This window comes from Rhinolophus sinicus, chromosome 18 (assembly GCF_057876585.1).
Source record: "Rhinolophus sinicus isolate RSI-liver-muscle chromosome 18, RSI-T2T, whole genome shotgun sequence".
In the NCBI taxonomy this organism is placed as follows: domain Eukaryota; kingdom Metazoa; phylum Chordata; class Mammalia; order Chiroptera; family Rhinolophidae; genus Rhinolophus; species Rhinolophus sinicus.
The window spans coordinates 27,264,144-27,290,000 of NC_142518.1; the positions used below are offsets into that span (position 1 = coordinate 27,264,144).

Below are 25,857 nucleotides of genomic sequence, written 5' to 3' on the forward strand. Positions count from 1 at the left end.
CCTCCCATGAAGGAATTCTACCAGTATACTGCCTTTAGACTTAAACTTGCAACTCTTTCCTGAGTCTCCAGCCTATCGGCCTATCCTACAGATTTTGGATTTACCAAGCCAATTATGTGAGCCACTTGCTAAAACTGCATACCCACAGAAACATACACACACACACACACACACACACACACACACACCACTCCCGACCCCCTCTGCCTGTGGTTTTGTTTCTCTGGAGAATCCTGACTAATGCAGTACCATTCCACAGATGGCCAGACTATTCTACTGCTTTTTGCACTAACCCAGAATCATGGAGCATTCAGTCAGTCTTCTTAGATTGACTTGTTTTCTCTTCAAATTATTGCCCTGTGAGTTCAATGTGAATTAAAGGATTGGAAAAATCCATAAAATATACATGAGCTAGAAGGGGAAACACTTTTCATTTTAAGAGATGAAACATTTAAATGTCATAAAAGCATTTAATGAGATGTCACATTTAAATGTCATAAAAGCATTTAAAATTCTTTCATAAAATATAAGGATCAGCCAATACAAACGTGAGCAGCGGTTTCCTCAGTAATCTAACATCAATATAAATTTGATAACTTATTCTTTGCGCATTAATGGTTTTAACATAATTAATTGGTATCTAAAATAAGTAAGCACAGGAGGCAATTCAAAATGTGGAGGCAAGATTTCCCTCAGGAACTTCTCACAGGTATTTGTAATAAGTACTCACCTAGATCTCTCTCTTTCTCCTTCTCACTACTGGTGTCTCGGAATATCTGAATTGTTCTCAGCTCCATTAATTTGATAAGTGCTCCTTGACAGCTGAAGTATCAGACTAGGGCAGAATACAATATAATACAATATATTACGTTGCAGAACAGTGAAGTGTAGTACAGTAAGTTACAATACCATACACTACACTACAGTACCATACAATGGCATTCAGTGCTTTACGATATAATATAATACAATGCAATGGAAAACAAGATACTTTCTCTTTCAGAAGAGAAAGACACTGAGAATTTCATGGTCTGGGCCCCTTATTTCATAGATGAGGAAAATAAGCCCCAAGGAGGCTAGTGATTTACCTAAGTAATTTAGTCAAATACAGTTTTGGGAATCTTTAAAACTTGACAATACTGATATGAAAATTCATACAATTAACTGAAACTGGAGGACATCTTAAACCCCAAACTCAGTTAATGCTGAAGAATAAAGAATATCAAAATGAAAAGCTGAACAGATGAGAACAAATAGAAACAACCTGGGTTTGATGCCATTACAGACCCTGCTACACAGATCTGTGGTAGACCAGAGTTCCGGTTTACCCCCACTGCAGCTTTCTTTGTAGGAAATCACTAGGATCCTTTCTCACCCTCCCAAGAAACCGTAAAGCTCATGAACTATTCCTGACTTTGTCTTTAGACTAGATTCTTACGGTGCTAGAAATGTACCGTTGTGAATTTTAATACTGTATTTAGATATTTCTGCCTGCAATATGTGAATGTTTTGACCATTAGGAGGGAGAAGGATTGATTATTCTTTATTTTGAGATATTAATTCTTAAAAGTAAAATATCCATAATTTTATTTTAGCAGGGAACTGAAGTTACTGGGGAAAGCACAGAGCAGGGAGCTTTTCCAGGGCATTTCCGTGGTCATACAGGATGAGGCTCGGCTTATCGCTCACAAACTGTGATGAAATTACCTCTTTAACCTCCCCTCAGGGCTCTTGACAAATGAGTCCATCAGAAAGAGTTTGAAAATGATATCTGTTCATGTTTCTCAAATTTTAGGTTAAGTATGGTGTTCTGAAGCCTATATTAAAAAGTGCTTTCTTGTTTATTTTCCAGAAAGTGACACGTTACATGTCTGGTATGATCTTGAGATCCATATCCATCCTGGGAAACCTGTAGACGTTATTGAAATGAAATGTATTGCTATGGTAAGAGCTCATTAAATGTTCATAGACTCTGTCTTTGTGCAAACAGGGCTTTTTGTTGTGTACTTAAATTGCTGTCCCTAAAAAGATCCATATTAAATAAGCCTAGTGGGGTTAATTACTCTAATTATAGCAATTTTGTTTTTAAATCCAGTAATATATACCTTGAATGCTTATTGAAAAGATCTTTTAGTTGTATGGTATCTTATAGTAGCATCACTGATTAGCATTCTACCTGCATATTTCAAGAGTTACTAGAGCCAGCTTAACCTTGGCCTACGTGCTTGCCATCACTCGGACGATAAAAGCAGCACTGGGCTCTCTAGACTCTTACGATATAGTACTGATTTCTTCTGTAGGCCTTTCACTAGCAGCAACTGGCATAGATTTGGAGTTTTAAATAATAGTTACAAGGAAGACAGGGAAAGACAAATACCATGTGATTTCACTTCATTGTGGAATCTAAAAAAACAAATGAACAAACAAAACCGGAACAGATTCATAGATACAGACAACAAAGTGATGGTTGCCAGATGGGAGGGGGTTGGGGCGCTGGGTGAGAAAGGGGAAGAGATTAAGAAGTACAAAATGGTAGTTACAAAATAGTCATGGGGATGTAAATTACAGCATAGGGACTATAGTCGTAATATTGTGATAACTATGTATGATGCCAGGTGGGTGCTAGACTTATTGGGGAGATCACCTCATAGGTTACATAAAAGACCTCATAGGTCTAACCACTATGCTGTACACCTGACACTAATATAATATTGAATGTCAACTGTAATTGAAAAAGGTTTTGTTTTTTTTTAGATAAATAACAATGACTAAGAATAGGATAGTCTTATGTAAATTAAGTGTTATAAATCTATGTCCAGGATTATTTAATAAAATAAAGTATTGACAATCCTAGTTTAAATGAAACATGAGCATAGTATTAATTGCTATTAACCATGTTTTAATTCTATTTAATTTTCCTATTGTTAGTACTTGAATATTTAGATCTATAATAAAGGTTATTTGCATTTTTAAATGTGAAGATAGATTTTTTTCATACAATTGATTGTTTAGAATCTTGAATTTTGCTCCAACAAATAGAAAATACGAAAAGATGTAAAACACTTTAAGTCTATAAATCAATTATTTGTCTATCTGATTTCTGGGTAAGTTTCCATTGAACCATAGAGAATAGATGGTTGAACTATTGAAATGCACTCAAGTAGATTGCAAGAGCAGTCTCTTCTGAGTGGAAAACGATTTCATAGGATGATGATAGGGTTATCTCACTCAATGAAAATGTCCTATTTCCGTGACCCTGTTAATCACTGCAGAATAAAATCATTCTTAAAGGTTATTTTTAAATGACGTAATTTTAATTATGAAACTAACTTACCATAGGAATGATTACTAGATTAACAGTCATCTCTTTCAGGGCATAGGAGAAAAAAAGTTTTTTTTAATTGGTCCAGGAGAAATTGGGACCATGAGGTGGCACCTCAACAAGGGGGCCATTGGCTGCCTTATGTTTAAAATAGGGGTAGAGCTGAGTAGAAATGTGCAACACAAATCACCCCAAATAGATGCAATTCTAAAATTACTTACAGACGGACAACTGGTAAATCTTCTCATTAAATAGCACATAAAGTACCCCTTTTTTGGAAAGAGTTATTAACCTTTCAAGAAAATATTGATAGAAATTGAGATTTTCAAACTCAACTTCTCATGGTAAAGATTGTCACAGAGGTTGAGAAACACACACCATCAGGGTACTTTATGTGACTATGTAAGAAGACTGAGCAAAAAGTAAAAAGAAGCTGCCGCTGTCTTCAAGTATGTTTTCATATTTATTTACTTATTTATTTTATTTATTTGTTTCAGGTGTACAAAACAACATAATGATTAGACATTTACACACTTTACAAAGTGAAAACCCCAGCAAGTCTACTATTCGTCTGACACCGTACATAGCTATTACAATATTATTAACTCTATTCCTTATGCTGTACTTTACATCACATGACTATAAGAATAATGGACGTGACTATATACTTTTTAATTATAGTTGACATTCAATATTATTTTATATTAGTTTCAGGTATACAGCTCAGTGGTTAGGCATTTATATAATTTATGAAGTGATCACCCCAATAAGTCTAGTACCCATCTGACACTATACATAGTTTTTACAACATTATTGACTATATTTCCCATATTGTAATTATACCCCTGTGGCTATTTTGTGACTACCAATTTGTACTTCCTAATCCCTTCACCTTTTTCACCCATCCCTCCAACCCCCCTCCCATCTAGCAACTATTAGTTTGTTCTCTGTATCTATGAATCTATTTTTGTTTTGTGTGTTTGTTTGTTCTGTTCTTTAGATTCTACATACAAACGAGATCATATGGTATTTGTCTTTTTGTCTGACTTATTTCACTTAGCATAATGTTCTCTAAGTCCATTCATGTTGTCACAAATGGTAAGATTTCGTTCTTCTTTATGCCCGAGTAATGCTCCTTTGTATAAATGTACTACAATTTCTTTATCCAGTCGTCTATTGATGGACATTCAGGAGTTTCCATAACATTTGGTTACTATGAATAGCACTGCAGTAAACAGGTGTGTATATATTTTTTTGAATTAGTGTTTTGGATTTCTTTGGATAGATACCCAGGAGTGGAATTGCTGGGTCATAAGGTAGTTCTATATTTAATTTTTTGAGGAACCTCCATACTGTTTTCCACAGCGACTACACCAATTTGCAATCCTGCCAACAGTGTACAAAGGTTCCCTTTTCTCCACATCCTCGCCAACACTTGTTGTTTGTTGATTTTTTGATGATAGCCATTCTGACAGGTGTGACACGGTATCTCACTGTGGTTTTTATTTGCATTTCTCTGTTGATTAGTGAGGTTGATCATCTTTTCATATGTCTGTTGCCCATCTGTATGTCCTCTTTGGAAAAATGTCTATTCAGGTCCTCTGCCCATTTTTTAATGGGTTTGTTTCTGTTGCTGTTGAGTCGTATAAGTTTTTTATGAATTTTGGATATTAACCCCTTACCAGATGTATCATTGGCCATATCTTCTCCCATTCAGTAGGATGTCTTTTTGTTTTGTTGATGGTTTTCTTTGCTTTGAAAAAATTTTTAGTTTGATATCCCATTTTTTTATTTTTTATTTTGTTTCCCTTGCTCGAGGAGATATGTCAGTAAAAATATTACTAAGGGTAATGTCTGAGAGTTTAATGCCTATATTTCTTCTAGGAGTTTTATGGTTTCAGGTCTTACATTTAAGTCTTTAATCCATTGTGAGTTTATTTTTGTATGTGGCGTAAGAAGGTGATCCAGTTTCATTTTTTGGCATGTATCTGTCCAGTTTTCCCAGCACCATTTATTGAATAGAATGTGTTTACCCCAATGTAAATTCTTGCCTCCTTTGTCATAGATTCAATGATTGTATAGGCACGGATTTATTTCTGTGTTCTCTATTCTGTTCCATTGATCTATGTGTTTTGATTACTGTTTTCATTTTTAAAATTAAAATTTGCACATACCGTTTTGGGAATGCATTGTTTTCATGAATAATGTACTTTCAAATAGTGGCCCTTGACCATTTTCCATAAAGGGCTTGACCCGCCTCATGTAATAAATTCCATTATTATCATTTAATCCTAATTTGATACCATAGTAGGATACCTGTAGCTCTTCTTATTTGTGTATTACTTTTGATTATTATCAATTCTGCTATTGCTTTTATGTTTTACTGTGAATAGTTAGCATAGTTATTTCATTCATAAAGACTTTGAAATAATTTTCTGTCAAGGCCTACATAGATGAAAATGCAAGTTTTGACCCCCCATTCAATTAAGTAGTTTTCATTACAATGCAGGAGCAAACCTTGCCATCATCAACTAGATTGCTCTGTCACTGTACAGAGGTGTACCATACTAATTAAGTGTTCACTTCCAACTGAGATTGGTAGAGAAGTACAGTCTTTTTCGGCTAACTCTATCCACATAATAGGCTACTAATAAAAGTGATGTTGTTGCCAACTTACACGTTTTCTCACCTTTCTAATAGCAATAGGAGTTTTATGGTAAGAACTTAAGTGCTCTTTAATTCACGGACATGAAGATTTAGTTGATAGAGATGGTATGGATTATTTTAAATAATTCCACCAAATAAACCTTTGTGCACTTCTTGAAGACGATGCTTTCCGAATACTTTCAGAAGTACGTTAAAACTGTTATCCTCACCTATATATTGTCTCCTAATATTTTTTTACTGCATTTGCTGTTTTTGCTAAACTTTTCAGGAATATTTTCCTTAAACTTTAAAGTATCAGATGTGGCAGTAGAGCTTTCAAGACAGTAAGCCATCTCTGATTTTCTGTCTGCTTCTCAGCTTTTGTTACGTTCAACCCAATTTCCATATCTTCCCTAGAGATGAATGAATGGTCAGAATCTCTCTAAAATAAGGTTTGTGTAAGAAATATTGGCACCTTCGAGGCACATAAATTTGGTTATTTCTTACAGCATGTTCCAAAAAGTAGATTATATTCACAATAAACAATAATTGGTTGTGAATAGTTCATTCTCTGTTGGTATAAAATATTTACGATTTCTCTTGGAAATTTTAACATGTAGTATCTGCTGTTCCATTTTGTTTGAACTCAAAAATCTCGTATGTCATATAGCTTGGCTGTGGGAATTTAATGAGAGTCATGCACTGTCTTCCCACTACAATAATTCCAGTATATAGCAATGAGCAATATTTTCTGGAAACAATACTTAAGTGTGAGAAGAAAACTTTATGTGCTTTAAGTTAGATCAGTCATAGTCTTCATAATATTTGTTCTGTTGTCAATAATAATTGCATGACCATTTCTTGACTTATTTTTTTGTTCTATAATCAGCCTTCAATTAAATTCACTATATTGTTAATGGTGAGACCCAGAAGTCTCTCCACAAGCTATAATAGTAAGGGAGGAGCATATTGAAAAACACTGTTAATCCACTTGTTGTCAAATATAAAACATTAAGACAAAACAGCATAGTATGTGAGTTGCCAACTATTTTCCGTAAGTTTTTAGTTTAAAATTTTATCCTCCATAATGTGACATATTTTAGATACTCATTTTGTTATGTATTTTCTTCTTTCCTTTATATTTTCATATTCTTTATTTTTCTGGCTGATAGATCATAGGTCATGGGAGTTGTACATGGTACTGAAAGTTTTTCTTCTTCATGAAGTATTAACATAGGAAAAATAAGCATTTTGCTTTGAATGTATCTTGACAAGTTGTGGAAAATTCTTAAATGGGAGTTTTACAAAAATATCTCATGGCCTATTTTGTGTTAAATCACAAGATACATACATTGCTATACCATAGGTAGATATAGATATAGTTAGATAGATCTCTCTATATAGATACTTATATAGAGAAAGAAAGAATCTGTCTTCATTAGCTATGCAGGAAGGTACTTCCTAGGAGTCAGTACCTGCAATTAGATAAATTTCATAGCCCCCCCCACACACACACACATGGTTACATGAACAAGCCTATAGACGCTACAGGAGTTCCTGGCTTTTTCACAACGCCTGGGGGCCTACGGTATCAATGCAGCCTCACCCCCACATCACCCCCGGTCTGGTATTAGCACCCATCTCAATTGCACCTCTGCATTCTGTATGGCTCAGGTTGGATGGCAGAGGATTGGAGATGGGGGTGGGAGGCATCATTTCTGTAGGTACGGTGACATGACATGCAGATGGCAGTAGCAGAGGCATGGCAATGACATTTCTAGTTTATAGCTGTCTACCTGGTTCCTCTGAGTTCTGAACTGCTGGCACTGACTTTTCAATTTAGGAAAATTACTGAAACAGATTAGAGTTATCACTTCCTCCAAATTATATGCTACATTTCAAAATAGCCTTTGGAACAATTTCTTTATTGACTTGGCAATGTTTTCAAATAGAATAAAATTAAAATTGAAGACTTCTTCAATAATATACCATGCTTATATTAATATTATTGTGTGCTTTGGACCTCAGAAACAATCCTTTTATAATGAACTCATGATTATCTTCTGGGAGAGGATATGGTGAAAAATACTTCCTGCTAGCGTATGTTGAATTGTCATTGACTACATTAAACTGTTATGAGCAAAAAGCATATTCTTTATTTACTCTGACCCAGTGACAGTAGGAAATACTAAGTTTTCAGTGCGAATACTCAGTGAATTAAATTGTTCCTGCTCGGAAAATGTGTGAATTGGTAACCAAATGGTAACTTAACCCACTGTGTTTGTCCCTTCTGAGGCTGCCATCCTTACTCAATAACCTTCATAAAAGAGGGTAGCCTGGGTTAACTTGAGATTTTTAAACACCTCCTGAGTCAGATTTTCATATGGTTGCTGTATTAGTTAGTTTAAAGTTTTGATTATCCAGAATACCAGATATTAATAATTAGATTTATATATAAAGCCTCTTATAAATTGCATGTTTTATTACTTAATGAATATTTATTGTCTCTGGTATGCCCTGCACTACTCTAGATGCTAAAGAACAATGATGAGCAATACAAACAAGGCCCCTAATTTGCACAGAGCTCACATTCTCGTGGAGTTAGAAAACAAAAATAAAATTGAAATAGGACAGATCATGGGAAGTTTTTCTATTGTCTCAGATTTTCAAATAAAGACACAAACCTGGGAACCATAGATAATTCTATCCCCATGTTATGAAAGGCATTGTTATGCTATTTATTGAGGACTCACTAAATATGTTAGGGTATTTCTAGGGTATTCAACCAACTCCAGGATTTCAATGGCTTAACGCCGTAAAAGTTTTTAATAATTGTAACAGTCTGGTGCATTTGTTTCTGGTTGGTGGCTGGCATCCTTCATGTTATGATCCAGGGAGCCAAGCTCCTCCCATATTATATGGTTCCATCATCCTGCATATAGGTGGAGAAAGAGAAAAGAGACAGATGAGAATTTCCACTAGTGTCTTAGTCATCTTGTTATAGAGGTGACACACATCACTTCCACAGAAATTAACAGAAATTCACCTGACTTTGTACTTCCTGATGACTAAGAATTATTTATCATAAAATGGAATTGGGATGGTGGAATACCTTAGATGAGACTATTAACCATTTTTTCAGATGACTTCTTCATATTTATGTATGTTATTTGCTCAAAATAGTTATACATTTCTGGATTATATCAATAACACAAAGGAGGTCTTCCGAGAATAAACTTACAAATTTTGCTCATGTTATAAAATGATAAATGACAAAAAGTTTCCTCTTTAACTTGCGGAATGCATCAAGTACTTAAAGAAATATCTAATTTTTACAGCCTTAAGAAATATAGATAGTTAAATAATTAACCCTGTCCAAAATAATTTTGACAATATTTTTGGCAGATGGATATTTACTAGAAGTTATCCATATAATGCCGTATTTTAAAGGTGTCATTTAGGGATTTTTATCTATTTAAATTGGAAGAAAATAATATTCAAACAATGATGAAAGTTAGAAATTATTTTCATAATGTTAAAGTTAAATTTGACATATATTTTACTACACTAGAAATACAGAACAGTTCATTGACAACTTGAAATTTTTTACTCTAATGAAACGTTCGTTCTTATTGGGTCTTTTGCTGATTTTGAGACTTCAGAGAATTAAATTGCAGACATTCTCTAGAGTTTGTAGTGCTACTCTTAGTGTCAGTAGCTCTAAGCCGTTGATGATTGCTGTCTAGAAAGCTGCTCTGTGAAGGATTTTGAGGCGGCATCCAGATCTCCAGATCTACTGGACAAGAGTGAAGTGATCAGGTAGTGCTATTTGCCATGAATGTGTCAAAGAGGAGCTGTGACACAACTGCCTCTTGGCTGCCATTCCTATTTCCTTCTCTTGAGATTCGGCCAACTGTAGAATGTCCTGACATGCTTATTACACTAGGGCATGCTTCTGTGACATGGTTCATACTAGAAACAGTAGATTGAAGGTAGTTTTGTCTTATTTTTTGTTCAAAGTTATGTGTGATAAGACACAAAGCAATTCGATATTCTAGCACTTTATTTCTCTTTAGACCAGAGTTTTTCACTATACAGTTCTCAAAATGTGAGGGTCAAAATGAGCATTGTTTAAATTTTTAAAGAAATAGAATGAACAAATAGAAAGTATCAGTATCACATAATGTAAGAGTAGGGACTGTTTTGGGAAGCTTTTTTTTTTCCTCTTCCATGGTGTGTGTATATGGGCTAGATCATGATGTAACATGATTCATCTGGGTTGTGGTTAAAACATTTTGAAAATGTTTAACGCCGGTCTTAGCATTCTTACTTCTGTGAAGAAGCTATAGCATTGTCTTAAACTGACACTCACCTTCTCTGGAAAATACATGAATAATAGACCAGGACAAATGTCTAGTCCAAAATATCTCATGCCAATTTTCTGTCTAAAGACCTGGGAAACATTTCTAGGCCAATATATGGTTGTTGGTACTTGTTGTTCTGGCATATTCCTTTGGTTTAGTTGTTGATTTGTTTGTCCCTTAGAAAGTTCTTAGGAGGTCAAGTTCTGTACCAGTCTTATAAAATGTGTCAGGTTGCCTAGGAAATAGTAAACTCTGTGACATAATACCATTGTTGGTTTTTTTTGCATTTTACATTTTTATTTTTCCTTCTTTATAATTGCAAGCATTGGATATTTCACTGCAGGAATTTAAATGCCCATTTATTTTTGGAATCCATGATTCTAGTATCGTCTGAAACTATTGTAGATGGCCATTCTCCATTGCGTTTATAATAAAATCTGATTTACAATAAATTATATCTACTCTAATTATAAACTTGTATATATTCTTGATTTCCATGTTTCCTTGCCAGGTGTTGTTCACCACACTAAATGCTATTTACATTCCCCTAAAATGTAATGTTTATCCACTCATTTATTTATATAGATGTAATGAAGCAAAGGTTTGCTACATGGACGAAGCTACAATGTCTGTGTTGAAGATATGTTTTGTGAATAACTGTCTCCCCATCACCACTCTCCCCACCAGCTTAGTATCAAGGTTTTTGTTTGTTTGTTTCTTTGTTTGGGTTTTTTTTTTTGTTTTGTTTTGTTTTTTGCCACTCCTGTAATGTGATTTGATAAATTTCAAAACAGCTCCATGTCCTAAAGTACATCCATTACCAATCATTAAATTATGACTGAAATGTGCAACATTCTCTTTTTTCATTGGGTTAAGGCATTATAGACAACTGGTCTTTTTAAGCTTGAGATACATTCTATCTATTATTCACCTTTAACACATTTGCTTCAGTTGATGGCTTTTATGTGAGTGGAAATCACAGCTGTCATAGAATGAAATATAAGTTATTAGCCAGGACGGGTCAAAATGAGGATCAGGACATATCTTAGAACTTGAATAGTGCCTTCCAGGGCTGAGTGTGTAGCCAGAGGTGCACGACGGGAGAAACTAGAAGAGAGAGAAGGAATCTAAACAGGAAGGTAGTCGTATCATTAGTATAGTTTGACTTCTTAGTTCAGATTGTCCTTACTACTTGATGCCAGTGTACAGAGCTACTAATACCCTGTTTTCCCGAAAAGAAGATCTAGCCAGACAATCAGCTTTAATGCATCTTTTGGAGCAAAAATTAATATAAGACCCGGTATTATATTATATTAATTACATTATACCCGGTATATATTATATTATATTATATTTATTATATTATATTATATTATATTATATTTATTATATGTGGTCTTATATTTTATAAGACCGGGTCTTATATTAATTTTTGCTCTAAAAGACACATTAGAGCTGATGGTCCAGCTAGGTCTTATTTTCGGGGAAACAGGGTATATGCCCTCTGGATCAGCAGCAGTAGCCAGTGTTTTCAAAATTGAAGTCTTCAGGCTCCATCCAAGATCTACTGAATCAGAATCTTTGAGGCAGGGTGCCAATACTCTGTGCTTATAACCTCTATAGGTGATTCTTCTGCATGCTGAAGTTTGCGTACTACTGCTAGAGGAAAACATTGATAAACGGACTGCATATTCATAATGGTACTGAGGAAAAATATATTTTAAATATAATTTCACAGAGTCCTTAGCATTTAGCTAGATAGATCTTTTAGCGTATTTGTTGTTGAAAAAATAATAATAATGTTACCATTTACCAAGACTAATCAAGGAAAACAAAAGATTAAAAATCAGTGAGACACGTTCAATAGTGGATCGAGGACACAAAACATATGGCCTTATGTTTATTGTATAAAAGTGTTTTTTGTATTGGCTTCATTGGAACAATGACTCTACGCTGATACTAAGAGCTGGTTATATTTGTTCTGTAATTCTAGGAGAGCATTTGCTTTGAAATACCTCTCTGTAATGCAAAAGAAGAAACTGTTTTCTTAAAAGTGCAGTTAACAAATCCTGCCCTTAGTGGACTCGAGGAATTCGTACTGCGTCCAAAAGAACGTATCAGCTATTCTGTATGTTATTCTCCAGCAACTACAGGCTGTAGAGATGAAAGGTATGGTTTCAATATGGCATTATATGTTATTGTTAATCCTTTGAAATTAAGCTTTTAAAATGATTATTTATTTACATGCTATAATCATTCAAATTATACTTGCTCATAGTTTTAGCTCTATTTAATACCATTCATTTGTAAAATGTACTCATTTAGAGTTAGCATTATTTTCTCCAATGCAAAAATATTATTTATTGGAATTTCAAATTAAGTAATTCCTAAGTTGTTCTTTATATACCCTCTTTCATTTCACTTTTCACTAATCAAATTTTTCTAGGTGCAAATAATTGAATCAAGTAAAAATGTTTACACAAGGATTAGGGGTTAAACTTCCAATTTTCTTGATGAAATTAGTTTATATTTTATATTCTCAATTAAATGCAAATTATCCACTTGGAGGACATACAAAATATTAAAGGTATACTATGCTGAATATATACACAGATGCTCCTCAACTTATAGTGGGGTTATGTCCCAACACACCCATTGTAAATTGAAGATATTACTAAGTCAGAAATGCATTCTATGCATCTAACCTACCGAATATCATACCTTAGCCTAGCCTACATTGAATGTGCTCAGAACACTTTCATTAACCTACAGTTGGGCAAAATCATCTAATACAATGAATATACTGTAGAGTATCAGTTGTAGGCCAGAAAAAGTCAAAGTTCAAAATTTAAATTACAGTTTTTACTGAATGCATACTGCTTTTGCACTACTGAGAAGCTGAAAAATGGTAAGCTGAACCATTGTAAGTCAAACCATCATAAGTCCGGGTCCGTGTGTGTATACACACACACATACACATTACAAGCATACACACGTATTAGCAATGCAAGGACAAGTGTTTTTATAGCATAATTATGAAAAGCTTTCTTAGTACTTTGTATTCAGATGCATGCACACACAACTACATAGCCTCTATGTTCATGATTAAATCAATTAATTTATAGTAAAATAATCAACTTTATTTGTTTCTAAAGTTATAGCCCATTTACTTATTATAGTTTTAAAGACTAAATTTAGTATTGCATCCCATTATTCCATGAAAATGCCTTTTGCTACTTTATATGCTTTTTCAGAGTTAGGGTAATTTTTATTTTAATGGGTGATGAATAAATGAATATACTTGTGAAATTTTAAAGGAGAAAAAATTTGATAATGCGAAGCAAGAAACTAAGAACATAACATTATAAAAGAAACTATTTTGATAGATTACCATTATAAATATGGGCTCGTCTCCTCTCCCAGTGTGATTATGGAGGCTTTGTGAACACAGATTGAATCTTGAATTTTCTTTATCAGCGTACATTAGAAGTCACAATTTTGGGTAATACCTACTGACTGCTTACTCTGTTATCATCACTGGGGCATGGACATAAAAACACACATAAAATTCTCAAAGTTCCCCTGAGAGGAGGGAAGATTGCTCCCATTTTATAAATGATGAAATTGAAGCTCAAAAAGTGAGGTGACTTGTTCATGTCCGCACAAATGAAAGATGACAGAGCCGGGATACCAGCCCAGTTATTCTTTTCGACTGCCACATGCTCGCTCTCTGTCTCCCCCATAGATGAGCACATGCTGATTATAAAGGAAGCTCTCCAGAGCTGCATGTCACTTGATAGCCTTCACACGAAAATATACATGTTAGTTCAATTAGAAAATATATAGTTTGAAAATATATATATAGAAAATATATAGTTTGTTCAATTCAACAAACTAATTTGATTAAATCACAGTTTAAAAGCAGGATTTTTATTGTTGTAGCTCCTGCAAGATATTTGAACTATGTTTAAATGTTTTTCATTGATTTGACAGACATTTATTACACAGGCATTAATGATGGCACTGTTTTTCTTGAATAATCAAGTGATTTTCTCACCAAAAATGAAAACATTAAAAATGTATCTACAATGAGAGTAGACTGTGTCGCAGAGCAGTTGTCAAATACTGTGTTTGGGGTTTCTGTTTTCTGCTAAATTTATTATGCAAACCAAAATGACTGATAAGATTTTGTATATTTTCTCCACCAGCATTGTTTTTCAACCTGATAAGGCTCTAGAGTTCTGGTATTTACTGAAATTTACTGTTGAGTTGCCAAAACCAACCACAGTACCAGAAATAAAATGTGATCTTGGCAAGTAAGTTTTATTTAACACATAAAATTATTTCATGGAAGAAAAAAAGTTTATCTAAAAGTATTGTTAAATTCATTTAATATTTTTAATAAGACATGAGTATGTTTTTAACTGATTTTCTTTTCTGGAGAAGGTTTGATAATTAAACTACCCCATGGAAAACTTATGTGGAAGAAAAACAAGTCAGGACTTAGTAAGGAGATTATTCAAACTGATTATTGTAAAGGAGGGAAAGGGACTGTAGAAATAGTTGGAGGGGGACTAGTGCAGTGGGAACAATATTAGGATCTCAGAAATCTGCAAGTATCACAAAGCCAAATAGAAATAGCTTCTTCTTTTATAGAGTAAAGGAGGGGCAAGCAGAGAGAGATCAGCGGAATCTTTGGAGGGAAAGCTAGTCAAGGAAGGGAAAATGGCCTGTGGGAACTGATAGGAAAATCATCTCACGGGGTAAGCTGATTTCCAGGAAAAGCTGAGAAAGGAGGCATGTTCCACCTTTTTGTGTGTGCTTGCTCAGGCTTGGGAACAAGCATAGTTCAGAGACTTGTAGGAAAGAGAGAAGGCTGACTAAAGTTTGGTCAAGGCAAAGCAGAGGGTAAGCAGAACGGTGGTCAACTGAGAATACTTGGTCCCTTGGTTAATATTATATTCCCTTGAGATGTGACCGTTTATATTTAGGTGGCTGAGTTCCTATTACTTGTCTGGCGTCAAATCACAGTTTCTGCTAGTTTGGCAAATCAGTGCATTTTCATTAATTTCTCACTCTTAGCACACCAGAAGAGTGTTGAATTCTCCTAGTACCAGATCTCCAGCTAAAACATCACTACAAGTGATTTATTGAGGAAGTAATGCCTATAGGAAAAATCAGTAAGAGAATAGGGGAAGTGAGATAAGAAAAGGGAAGATGCTAAGCAAGGGTGTGATTGCAGGCACACTCCCAGACTTTATCTGATCTTGCAGAAAGCCCTGGAGCATAAATTACATCTCAGAGTTTGTCTTGTCTGGATGCCAAGATGCTGGGTTTTTGAACACCCATACTAGTCACTAGAAGCTTCCTTGGGATGAGCTATAAACTACTTGACACATCTGCTGTAAGGGTGAAGAGGCTCCAGGACCCAGGGGGAATCTCTGAAGGTCTTAGATGGAAGACCAATAGCAAGCATGTAGAAGTTGGGGGATGGGGACAGAGAGCTGGTAAAAATCTTCTGGGGGAGCTGGATGAGGCATCAGCAGTATCTACTATATGTTATTTACAATTTAATTTCTAGTTTTATGTATTTTTTCTTGTTTTAAAAATATATTAATACACATTACTACATGAAAACTATGTGTGTAAACAATTAGTAATAAGTGTAAAGACAATTTTGTGAAAACATTTGGTTCAACTAATTTTACAATCATGGTTTTTATCATTCCACTAAAAAGCACTAGCCTTTTTCTTTTTAAGTTTTCGTTGTGAACATATTTTCTAAATTTAATTTATTTTTATCTAAGTCATACTGGGTATAATGAGAAGTCACATAATATTAAAACATGTTTGATAATAACTGTTGTTTTAACCAGACCTTGTCCTGGATCCTTATGGTCTTCGAAGTTTGCACGGTACTTCATTGTACCTGGTGTCCTTAAAATTCCTGATATATATCGGTGTGGCTCTATTTTCATACGTTTTTCCAGGGAGCCGGGGTTCTCTTTCTATGTGGAAAGACATGACATTTTGTTTCTGGAAATCTCGAATTATGCTATCTATTTTCTTTCATTTTTCTTCCTACAACACCTCTGCTTTGGATTTAAAACTTAGTGGCCGACATTTTCATTTTCTTACCTTGTTTTGCCCTTTTCCCTGACATTTGTCTTTTTGTATTCAGACAGATTTACTCAATTTTATCTTCCAATCTGTTTGTTGAATTTTCTTGTCAGCTATCAACATGTTATTTGGATTTTTCCTTTGGTTTTTCAAAATACAACATTCTGTTCTCATCTCATGTTTGTAACATTTTCTCTCATATCCCTTAAAACATGGATGGTCATTTTAAGAGGCCCTGGTCTTTGTCTTTATGTGTATGGTTTTGGTTTTGTTCTTTCCTATTATAAACTTTCTCTAATGCTTGTTTTACTCATATTTACATGTGAGGCTCTAAAATGATAGTTGGTCTTTAGTGACCTGACCTCTGTTCATGTTGTTCTATGTGCCATGCTTCATTTATTATATTTTCTGCAAAAAGAATTTCCTTTTTATTGTTTATTGACTTTGGTGGTTTTTCTCTAGGTTTGGTATGTTATGAAAAACATTGTTTATAACAGTGTATGTGCTTTTGTTGCATATCTGTGCTCATTTCTACTGTATATAAACATAGGAATATAATATTGTTTAAATTTAGTGGATAATGACAGAGTTTGAAATTGGTTTTACCTATTTACACTTCCACGAGCCATATATGAATTGTGGTTGCTTTACAACCTAAAAAAACGTGGGTATTGTAAGACTAATTTTAGCCGTTGTGGTGTGTGTGAAGTCCTCAACGTACTTTTAATTTATATATTTTCCTTATGACTAACTGGGTTGACTCCCTTCTCATATGCTTATAGACCATTTTGATCTAGTCTTTTATGAAGTGCCTGTTCATGTTCCTTGACTGTTTGTCTATTAGTTTGCCTATATTTTCCTTTATAATTTACAGGTCTTTATATATTTTGGATACAAACCTTTGTGGGTTGCAAATGCCTTTTCTTAAACAGTGAATTTCCTTTTCAATCTCTTAATGGAGTCTTTGAATGAAATTAAATTCTTAATTTTAATGTAGTTTAATTTATCGAGTTCTTCCATACTCCAGGGTCATTAAAAACTTCTATGTTATTTTTAAGACAATGTATTATCTGTATCTCTCATATTTAGATCTACAATCTTTCTGGAATTGACATCTGTATGCGATGTGAGAGAAGCATCAGTTAGGAGGTCATTATACTAATTCAGCACCAAGGTGATGGCACCTTGGACGTGAGTGTTGACAGTGAGTGTGGTGAGAAGTGATCAATTTATGGTGTATTTTTGAAAGTAGAGCTAATGAGATTTGCTGATAATAATATTTGAGGTGTAAGGAAAACATACCATATTTTCTTCATGTACTCATCCACTGATGAACATTTAGGTTGTTCCCATATCTTGGCTATTGTAGGTATCTCTTTGATTTCATTGCCTTTGTCTGTGTATCCAGAAGTGGGATTGTTGGATCATGTGGTAGTTCTATTTTAATTTTTCGACAAACTTCCGTACTGTTTTTCATAGTGTCTGTAACCATTTACATTCCTATTAACAGTGTGCCACTGTTCCCTTTTCTCCACATCTTCACCAACACATTATCTTACTTTATATAAAAAAAAAATGGTAGTCATCCTAACAGGTCTGAGGTGATATCTCAGTGTGATTTTGATTTGCCTTACTACAGGATGACAATTTTGATGCTGTATATCAAAAGGCATTAGAAAGTACGGTGGATTGAGAATTATGAAACCTTTTGATTATTCTTTGCTTTGAGCATAAATACCAACCACATTTTTATGGGGGTTATTTACTCATCATCAGTTTGGATCTTCTCAGTATAATAGACAGAATTTTGTGAATTGATTATTCTTTGTTATTATTTCTAGACTGTGTTACCTTTTTTGTCTGGATTTAGCAGTTATAAAATAGCAGATAAACATTGGTCCTAAAACTGGAATATATTCCAATACTCAATGTGTGATACCATTTGGTGTCAAAAGTAGAGAATCAGGAGTTACCCAATTTAGCAAAATGTCATTAGTTCATACATGATTATTCTTGTTTTGAAACTCACACAAGTCATTCTATTAGTTTCTTAGGCCTGCCATAACAAGTACTACAAGCTAGGTGGCTTAAAACAGCATAAATGTATTGTCTCACAGTTCTGGAGGCTAGAAGTTTGAAATCAAGATTTCAGCAGGACCATGCTTCCTCTGAAACCAATAAGGGTTCCTGGCCTCTTCTGGCTTCTGGTGCTTGCCAGCACTCCTTGTTGTTCCTTGCCTTCTGGATGCATCACTCCAATCTCCACCTCCATTGTCATATGGCCATCTTGTTTGTCTTCATATTGTCTTTTTATAAGGACAGCAGTCATATTGGATAAGGGCCACCCTGCTCCAGTATGACCACATTTTAACTAATAACTGCAATAGCTGTATTTCCAAATGAGGTCACACTCTGGGGAAGTTGGAGTTAGGACTTCAATACATCTTTTTGGGGGATGCAAGTCAACCTAAAACAATCGTCAAGCTTATAAAATTATCATTGAACAAGTTTACTAGCTTTGTTTTCCCTTCTAGGTATCTCACTCAGAAGATTTCTTTAGTTAATACCACACATGAAACCTTAGAATTGCAAGTAACAAACAATAATCCTGACAATTTTGTCCTGGATACTAACCAGTCACCAGTAAGTATACTCAGAAAGCCAAGTAACCTATCACTACTAGAGCATTTTTCAATTCTGATTTTGGGACACTGTAGAATATTAGCATTTGAATTATTAATAAGGTTTCAAATGTCTAAAATTTAAAAACAGAATTTATAATATACTCATATATATATATATGTATGTCCCCAATTTTAATTTATCAAAAAACCAATATGTTCATATAAATTTTTGAAATTACATATGCTAGATTCATGCTCTTATTGAATTCTAAATAAACTGGTTGTGCTTTATTACTTGACACTATATTTTCCATAAATTAAATGGAATATGATGTTCAGAATATAGTTTACAAATAACTGAAATTTCTCATTAGGCAGTGGTGTCTTCATATCCTTTACATCACTACTTTTACGGAAGAATGTAAATGGTGGTCCAAGGGAAAACTAATACAGTATGTTGCAGATGCCACCTTACATTACGTAATGAAGAATATGGACTCTGCTTTCACATTTCCAACCATGTGTTTCTAATCCATTCATTCTTTTATACATTTATCAAATATTCTTAAGTGTGAAATAGGCAACTAACTTCAATATTAGGAAATAACTCAAAAATAAATTTATAGGTGACAACAAATTAGGAGCACACAATGTTAATGATAATAAATGGAAAGATATATATGTATATAATTTTACTCTTGTTTTTGTTGCATTGTACTCATGTTTACGTAAGGATTTGAAAATAATTATTACCCATAAATGCTTCAATAATTAAGCATAGATTGATTATCAAGGTAAATAATGATATAAAAAACTTGCTTCTCATCTTATATATACCCTACCTAGTACACAGAGATGCTGACTGGAACAAAAGTATTCATTGTTTTATTTCTCTTTTTCTTCTAATTTTACACAGCTAACTATACCTCCCTTCTCCACCAAAGAGGTACCTGTTGATTTTCATCCTTCCGGTCTTGGAAGAACTGGTCATCAAGCTTGTATTATCTTCCATTGTGCTCAGGTATGATAGAGTATTCTTGGACCAAGTCAAGTTCATTACATTTCAGTGTCAACAAATAAGTAACTCTTATTCATCCAGTTGACATCTTTTGCAAGCAGAACAAGTTTATTGTAAACTATTCATTAAATGAACTTTTGGAAATGAAGTATACATCATGAATGTGTGGGCATTTAAAGAAGGCATTTTAAATCCTTAGATTGCTTGAATGAAGGAGAATATACACCCAGATTTAAAACAGGTATTTTAATGTAAATGCCAAATTGCTGGCACCAAGGAGCTCACAAAATCTGTCATGTGTGATGCAGTGGAATCACATATAATACAGTTGTCCCAACGTCAGTGCGGGACTTGTGGTGACTAAAGTGTCCTCTTTTCCGAAACAATGTGTAATTTACCTTTAGAAAAAAGAAACTGAGGCTGTTAAATTTCCTACATGATTACTAACTTATACATGACCTGAAGCAATATTACGGAAGTACACTTAACTCAAAAATATTAAAGGAAAGAAATAGTAATCCTTCTCATACAGAAGGGAAAGTACAATGGAGATTATTTTCTTTTACAAAAATAATTTTAACAAGGCAGGTCTTTCAAATCAGTGCTTCATAGCAGGGTTAGCCCCTTCATCATACTTAATTATTGGTGACAATTTAGTTGCTTGCATTTCTGGTAGAAATTATATCTATTCAAGGATGATCTGGCACTTCAGCAGAGCAATTATCAATTCTCCATCTTAATAGCTTTAGAAAATCCTAGCCTAGAAGTTGGACGTGAAATTCTTAATCAAACACAAAAGAACTCAAACAAGTAAGTAATCAAATCAAACCTTTTGTAAATCAGTTTTACACTGGTGCTTGATTTCAGTCACTAAGCATCTTCTGAGTTGTAGCAAATATCCAAGGATTCATCTGTGGTTAGACTTCAATCACTCATCTTTTCTTTCTGCTACGGGGTCCAGACCCCTTCAATCTTTTCAATGTACTGCCCTAACCTTTGTGATTTTTCTTGCCATTCCTTTTTTCTTTTTTTGACTTTATTTTTTCTTTCCTTTTCATCTTTGAATCATTCGAGTCTTCCTCTTTTATTTAATTCATCCAGTCAACATTCTTTGCAAGCAAAACCAGTTCATCTTAAAGTATCAATTGAATGAACTTTTGAAAATACAGTATATATTATATATGTGTAGGCATCTAAGAAAGATAATTTTTAAAATAAAATTTTAGGATTTACTTTTCTAAGTCTATGAGTTTACAATTACAGTAACTGTTAGGGAAAAACTCATATAGATTTCTGTCCCTCTCTTGATTTCACTGATAAAAATGTTTGAACTGACATGTACAACTGAATAACTGATTAATCTAAAATCTAGTAATGGCAATTCTTATGGGGTAAGTTTTAACTATTATTAAACTTGTTTGCTACTCTTTGCTGAACTTAAGGAAATGGCTGTAGTTTTTTTATCTATTTCATGTGTTTCTGATTTGGATCCATGTACAGAGCTCTGCATTGTAAGACTACAACCCTAGGCCAAAGTTGTGTGTGCAGATTTTGAATCCTAAGATAAATATCGTTAAGATATCACAACTGCAGAGAGCATGAACTCACATTATACTGTCAGATTCTCTAAATGAGATTGTTACTGCATATCAATAACAATAAGAGGAATAATATTATAAGCGGCAAATGTGGTAATTGGACTTCTCTTTGGTACCAAACGTTATGTTCTGAGATTTTTTTTCTTGGTTTTCAGTTGTTCTATTTCCAAGTAGTTGACATTATTTATTTCATTTGTACTTGACTGTGTGGCTTGCTGCATCTAAAGGACAGAATAGCATCAATGAAGGAAAGAAGACAAGGTCAAGGTGGTTTTATTACCCAGCATGAGTCTATGATTCTGCAGCCTGTGTCTGTGGAAAACTTGAATTCTTAGACAACTCCAGTACCCTTGAACTCTGCTCAGTGTGCAAGTCAGAGTTACTATCTTTTACCTTCACTTGTTTTATGTTTCAGAAACATTGGGGTTGGATGTTTAAGATTTGACGGTGTCTCCTTTCAAAGAAGTTTGAGATACAGATGGGCTAACAAAAATGTTCCTTGTTTTTCTTAATGCACATGTTTGTTGGGATGCTTTTGAATGTCCCTCTCTGAACCCAGGGCGGGTAATTTAAGCAATGCTAGGGCAGTTGTTGCGTACTAGTGTTCAGTAGTGGTGGGATGTGGTTTAACTTAGAAGCGCCAGTATTCCAGGGTATTTGGCAAAACATGAAAACATAACCTTGTTTTTGTAGTTTGGCTCATTCAGAATAACCTCATTTCTGCCATCCAGGATTTATTTAAGTAGCCAAAAAGTAAGTAATTTACATAAAACAGTTGTTAATGTAGTTGAACCCAGTCAGTTAATTACATGTAATCAAGTTAGGATATCGTAAGTGAAAATATAGTGAGCTTATATTATGCAAGTAGAATCTCTATGCGGATAAAACTTGCCTTTAATCCTACTAAGAGACAACATTTTATAGATTTCCTGTCTCCACCGGTGCCACTTTGAAACAATCTTAAGGCAAGTTTACCTCTTCTTCCTGGAATTTGGGCTTGGAAACTTCTATGTAGTTGGAGAGATTATATACTAGGTCATTGTTTTTTGGTTTTTATTTAATGACCTCGTGATTCATCCACAACGTTAGCAGAGCGTTCAGTGCAGAACTGAGTCACAGTCTGTTGTACTCTTACGGAACTTTTATTCTAAGTGAATATAAAGGGAACATTTCCAACAGAGCCTTGCAGGCTTATGAAGCATAGTTAAAAACGATGGTCACATTCGATCTCCACATAGTTTTTGAGCCCTTCTTCCACATCATGTGCTAACAGAAAAATTAAATATTATGGCATGCAGCTATACAAACTGCCTTGTAATGGGACTTCAATCCGTGCCTCACCTTCTCTCACTTCATGTGGTACCTATATGAATTTCATTTGAAATTCACCCTAAGATTTTGGAAACTTTGTACAGTGTTTAGTACCCAGTTTGTTAGACAAGTTAACTTTTAAAAATAATGAAATACCTTGAGCAGAAATGTAAGGTTTCTATTAAGATATCTCTTTAATGTTGCTACACATAACCTTATATGCATTGAAATATGTTTAATATTTGAATATTGGTCTTGTACCCTCCTTTTTATCAGTGTAAAAACACATTGATCAATTTTTTCCCAATAAAATCAAAAGGAATTGGTAAAAGGAAGAAAATATAAAACAGTGTATGTTAAATATTAACAACAAAACATTTTTATCTGCAAAAATTTTTACATGTATTACATTTATTAAGGGTTGCAAATAAAATGGATGCAATTATAACATATGTGTTATGAATGTTTATCTTTAAACAGTTTGAAGAATGGAAATTCCTCTTATCTGGAGTAGGACTATATCCCCAGCCTCTAGAAATGGACATAGCAACCGCATACATTCATTCTCATTCACCTGTTGTTATACCTTTCCAAAATCCCACCAAGGAAGAAGTTTTAATCAATATGTTACTAACAAGTAAGTTGATTTTTTTTTATATTTTACCTGTTATTTTGTAATTATTAATCAAACTTATTTTATCATAGACTCTGCATTTTAGATGTAGTGAACACTTTAGAGCTCCATTAGCTCAGCGGCATCATTTTATAAAAGAGAAAACATAAGGTGTGAATGATGAAGCGTCTTGGCTAAAAATCACAGCTTGTAAATAAAATGGTGGAGCCAGAATCAGAAATTAGAAATTAGATTTCAAGTTCTTCTAATTTTATCTGTAAATCTAAACATGTAAATTAGTAGACTTTTAAGATTCTTATGATTATTATTCAAATATGCCAATGCTTATTAAAAGTTTATAGAAATTCTAGTGTTCTGATATTGTTTCCTCCATTTTCTTTATAAATAATATATTTGGATTAAATTTTGGCTCTAATCAAGCTTGGTCCTTTTTTTCATGTCATATTGAAGTTGCATGGTTTTAAATTACAGTGTGTGGAGTCTTTGATCACTTTTTATTAAATGACCAAATAATGTGAGTCTGAAATAAAAATCAACTCATGAGTTTTGTCAAATACATTTTAAATCTAATATTGGACATTACTAGTTGTATCTTTTCAACTATTATTACTACTAATACTAAAACTACTGCTACTACTATGATCTATTTTATATAGTTCAAATGTTGGGCTGAAAGGAATACATATGTTAAGTTTTTGATATAAATAACCAACTTACTCTCCAGAATGGTTATACTGTTGGAATTCATGCTACCATCAGGAGTACATTACAGACATTACCTATTTTCCTGAGCCTTATAAGCCCTGACCGGTAGCATTCTCTTTAATCTCCATCAATACTCGTATGATTGGAGAAAAATAGTATTTTGTCATCATTGCAGATTTATTATTTTTTGATTAATGCGGAAGCTGAACACTGTTACTAACCTATCGGAGTTTTCATCTCTTCATGCTCTTGATATGAAATAATTGAGAAAAATTAAGAACATAGTGTCACCTAATGTAAAATTCCCTTTGAATACTTTGGCTGTGATGAGGAGAGACATGCCAGTACTTAGTAAAAGTTGGTTGCAGGCTCAAGGAAGTCAGCATTTTCATATGGAACAGACGTAAGCATGTGTATCAGCAGAAGGAAGAAGCTGGGTTAAGCAGGAGTGAAAGCAAAAAAGGAGGGAGGGTTTAAGTGATGGGCTAAGGCTCTGGAAGGACTGGGATCAGAGTTGAGGTAGAAGGAAAGGCCATGAACAGGAGGGGCAAGAGAAAACAAATAAAAAGTAGACAAGTTCTTAGGTTAAGTAGAGAGGCTTTGTGATTAAGAGCAGTTTTGTTTACATTTTCATCTGAGAAAAGGAGATACAGTAGGTTTGAAGAGGGACACAGTGGTTTGAAATAACTGCTAGAGGGAAAGGAAGACACAGCTGAGAAAATTCAAATATAACTGTATTGTATTTGGCTGGGATTACAAACCATACATTTAGATACATACCAAAAAAATAATGTGTTTGTAAAGTTTCTACCAGTTGCAGGGCTCAGAATTACTGGTGTGGGAGTACCCAAGGCTGATAGATGGATCATAGCAGGAAATGAAATATTCAGGGTGGGTACAAATCATAACTATGAGAGTGTTAGAATGACGCTGGGTGGTGAACAAACAATGTGATATATCGATGATGTATTACAGAATTGCACACTTGAAACCTGTGCAGTTTTACTAACCATTATCATCCCCAATAAATTTTAATTAAATAAAAAAAAGAAAAAGAAACAACAACAAAAAATACCACGTAAATTGTGGGATGTAACGTACAGCATAGGGAATATAGTCAATAATATTGTGATAGCGTGGTATGGTGTTCGATGGTTGCTGGACTTATCACGGTGATCACTTCTTTAGGTATATGAATGCTCAATAACTATGGTGTACACTGAAACTAATATAATATTGTATGTTAGCTGTATTTCAATAAAAATCCTTTTAAAAAGTAAGTATAATATAAAGAAAAAATCTAATGGAAAAGTAGCAAGAGAATTTGTATCATAAACCTAATTGTGCGTTAAAACTTTAATATAAAAATTAATAAAGAGAAAAGGAAATTACAAGAATTTATAAGTTGATTTTATAATATTTCTTGAACATTAGGAGAAAACCATATATAATATTGGGTATATTCTTCAAACGTGCCATTTAAATCTCATCTTAAAATGTACTTTGAAAAATAAT

The 25,857-nt window shown here is 33.9% G+C and overlaps 1 protein-coding gene across 1 annotated transcript in view; it reads left to right on the top strand.

Moving 5' to 3' along the window:
- CFAP47 (cilia and flagella associated protein 47) overlaps positions 1-25,857 on the top strand; it is a 372,118-nt gene that overhangs the window by 282,114 nt on the left and 64,147 nt on the right. The window contains exons 51-56 of the mRNA XM_088794865.1: positions 1,853-1,944; positions 12,326-12,501; positions 14,541-14,648; positions 18,987-19,095; positions 19,993-20,097; positions 23,484-23,640. Coding sequence (XP_088650991.1) covers positions 1,853-1,944; positions 12,326-12,501; positions 14,541-14,648; positions 18,987-19,095; positions 19,993-20,097; positions 23,484-23,640 — 747 coding nt within the window. The remainder of the gene's footprint in view (positions 1-1,852; positions 1,945-12,325; positions 12,502-14,540; positions 14,649-18,986; positions 19,096-19,992; positions 20,098-23,483; positions 23,641-25,857) is intronic.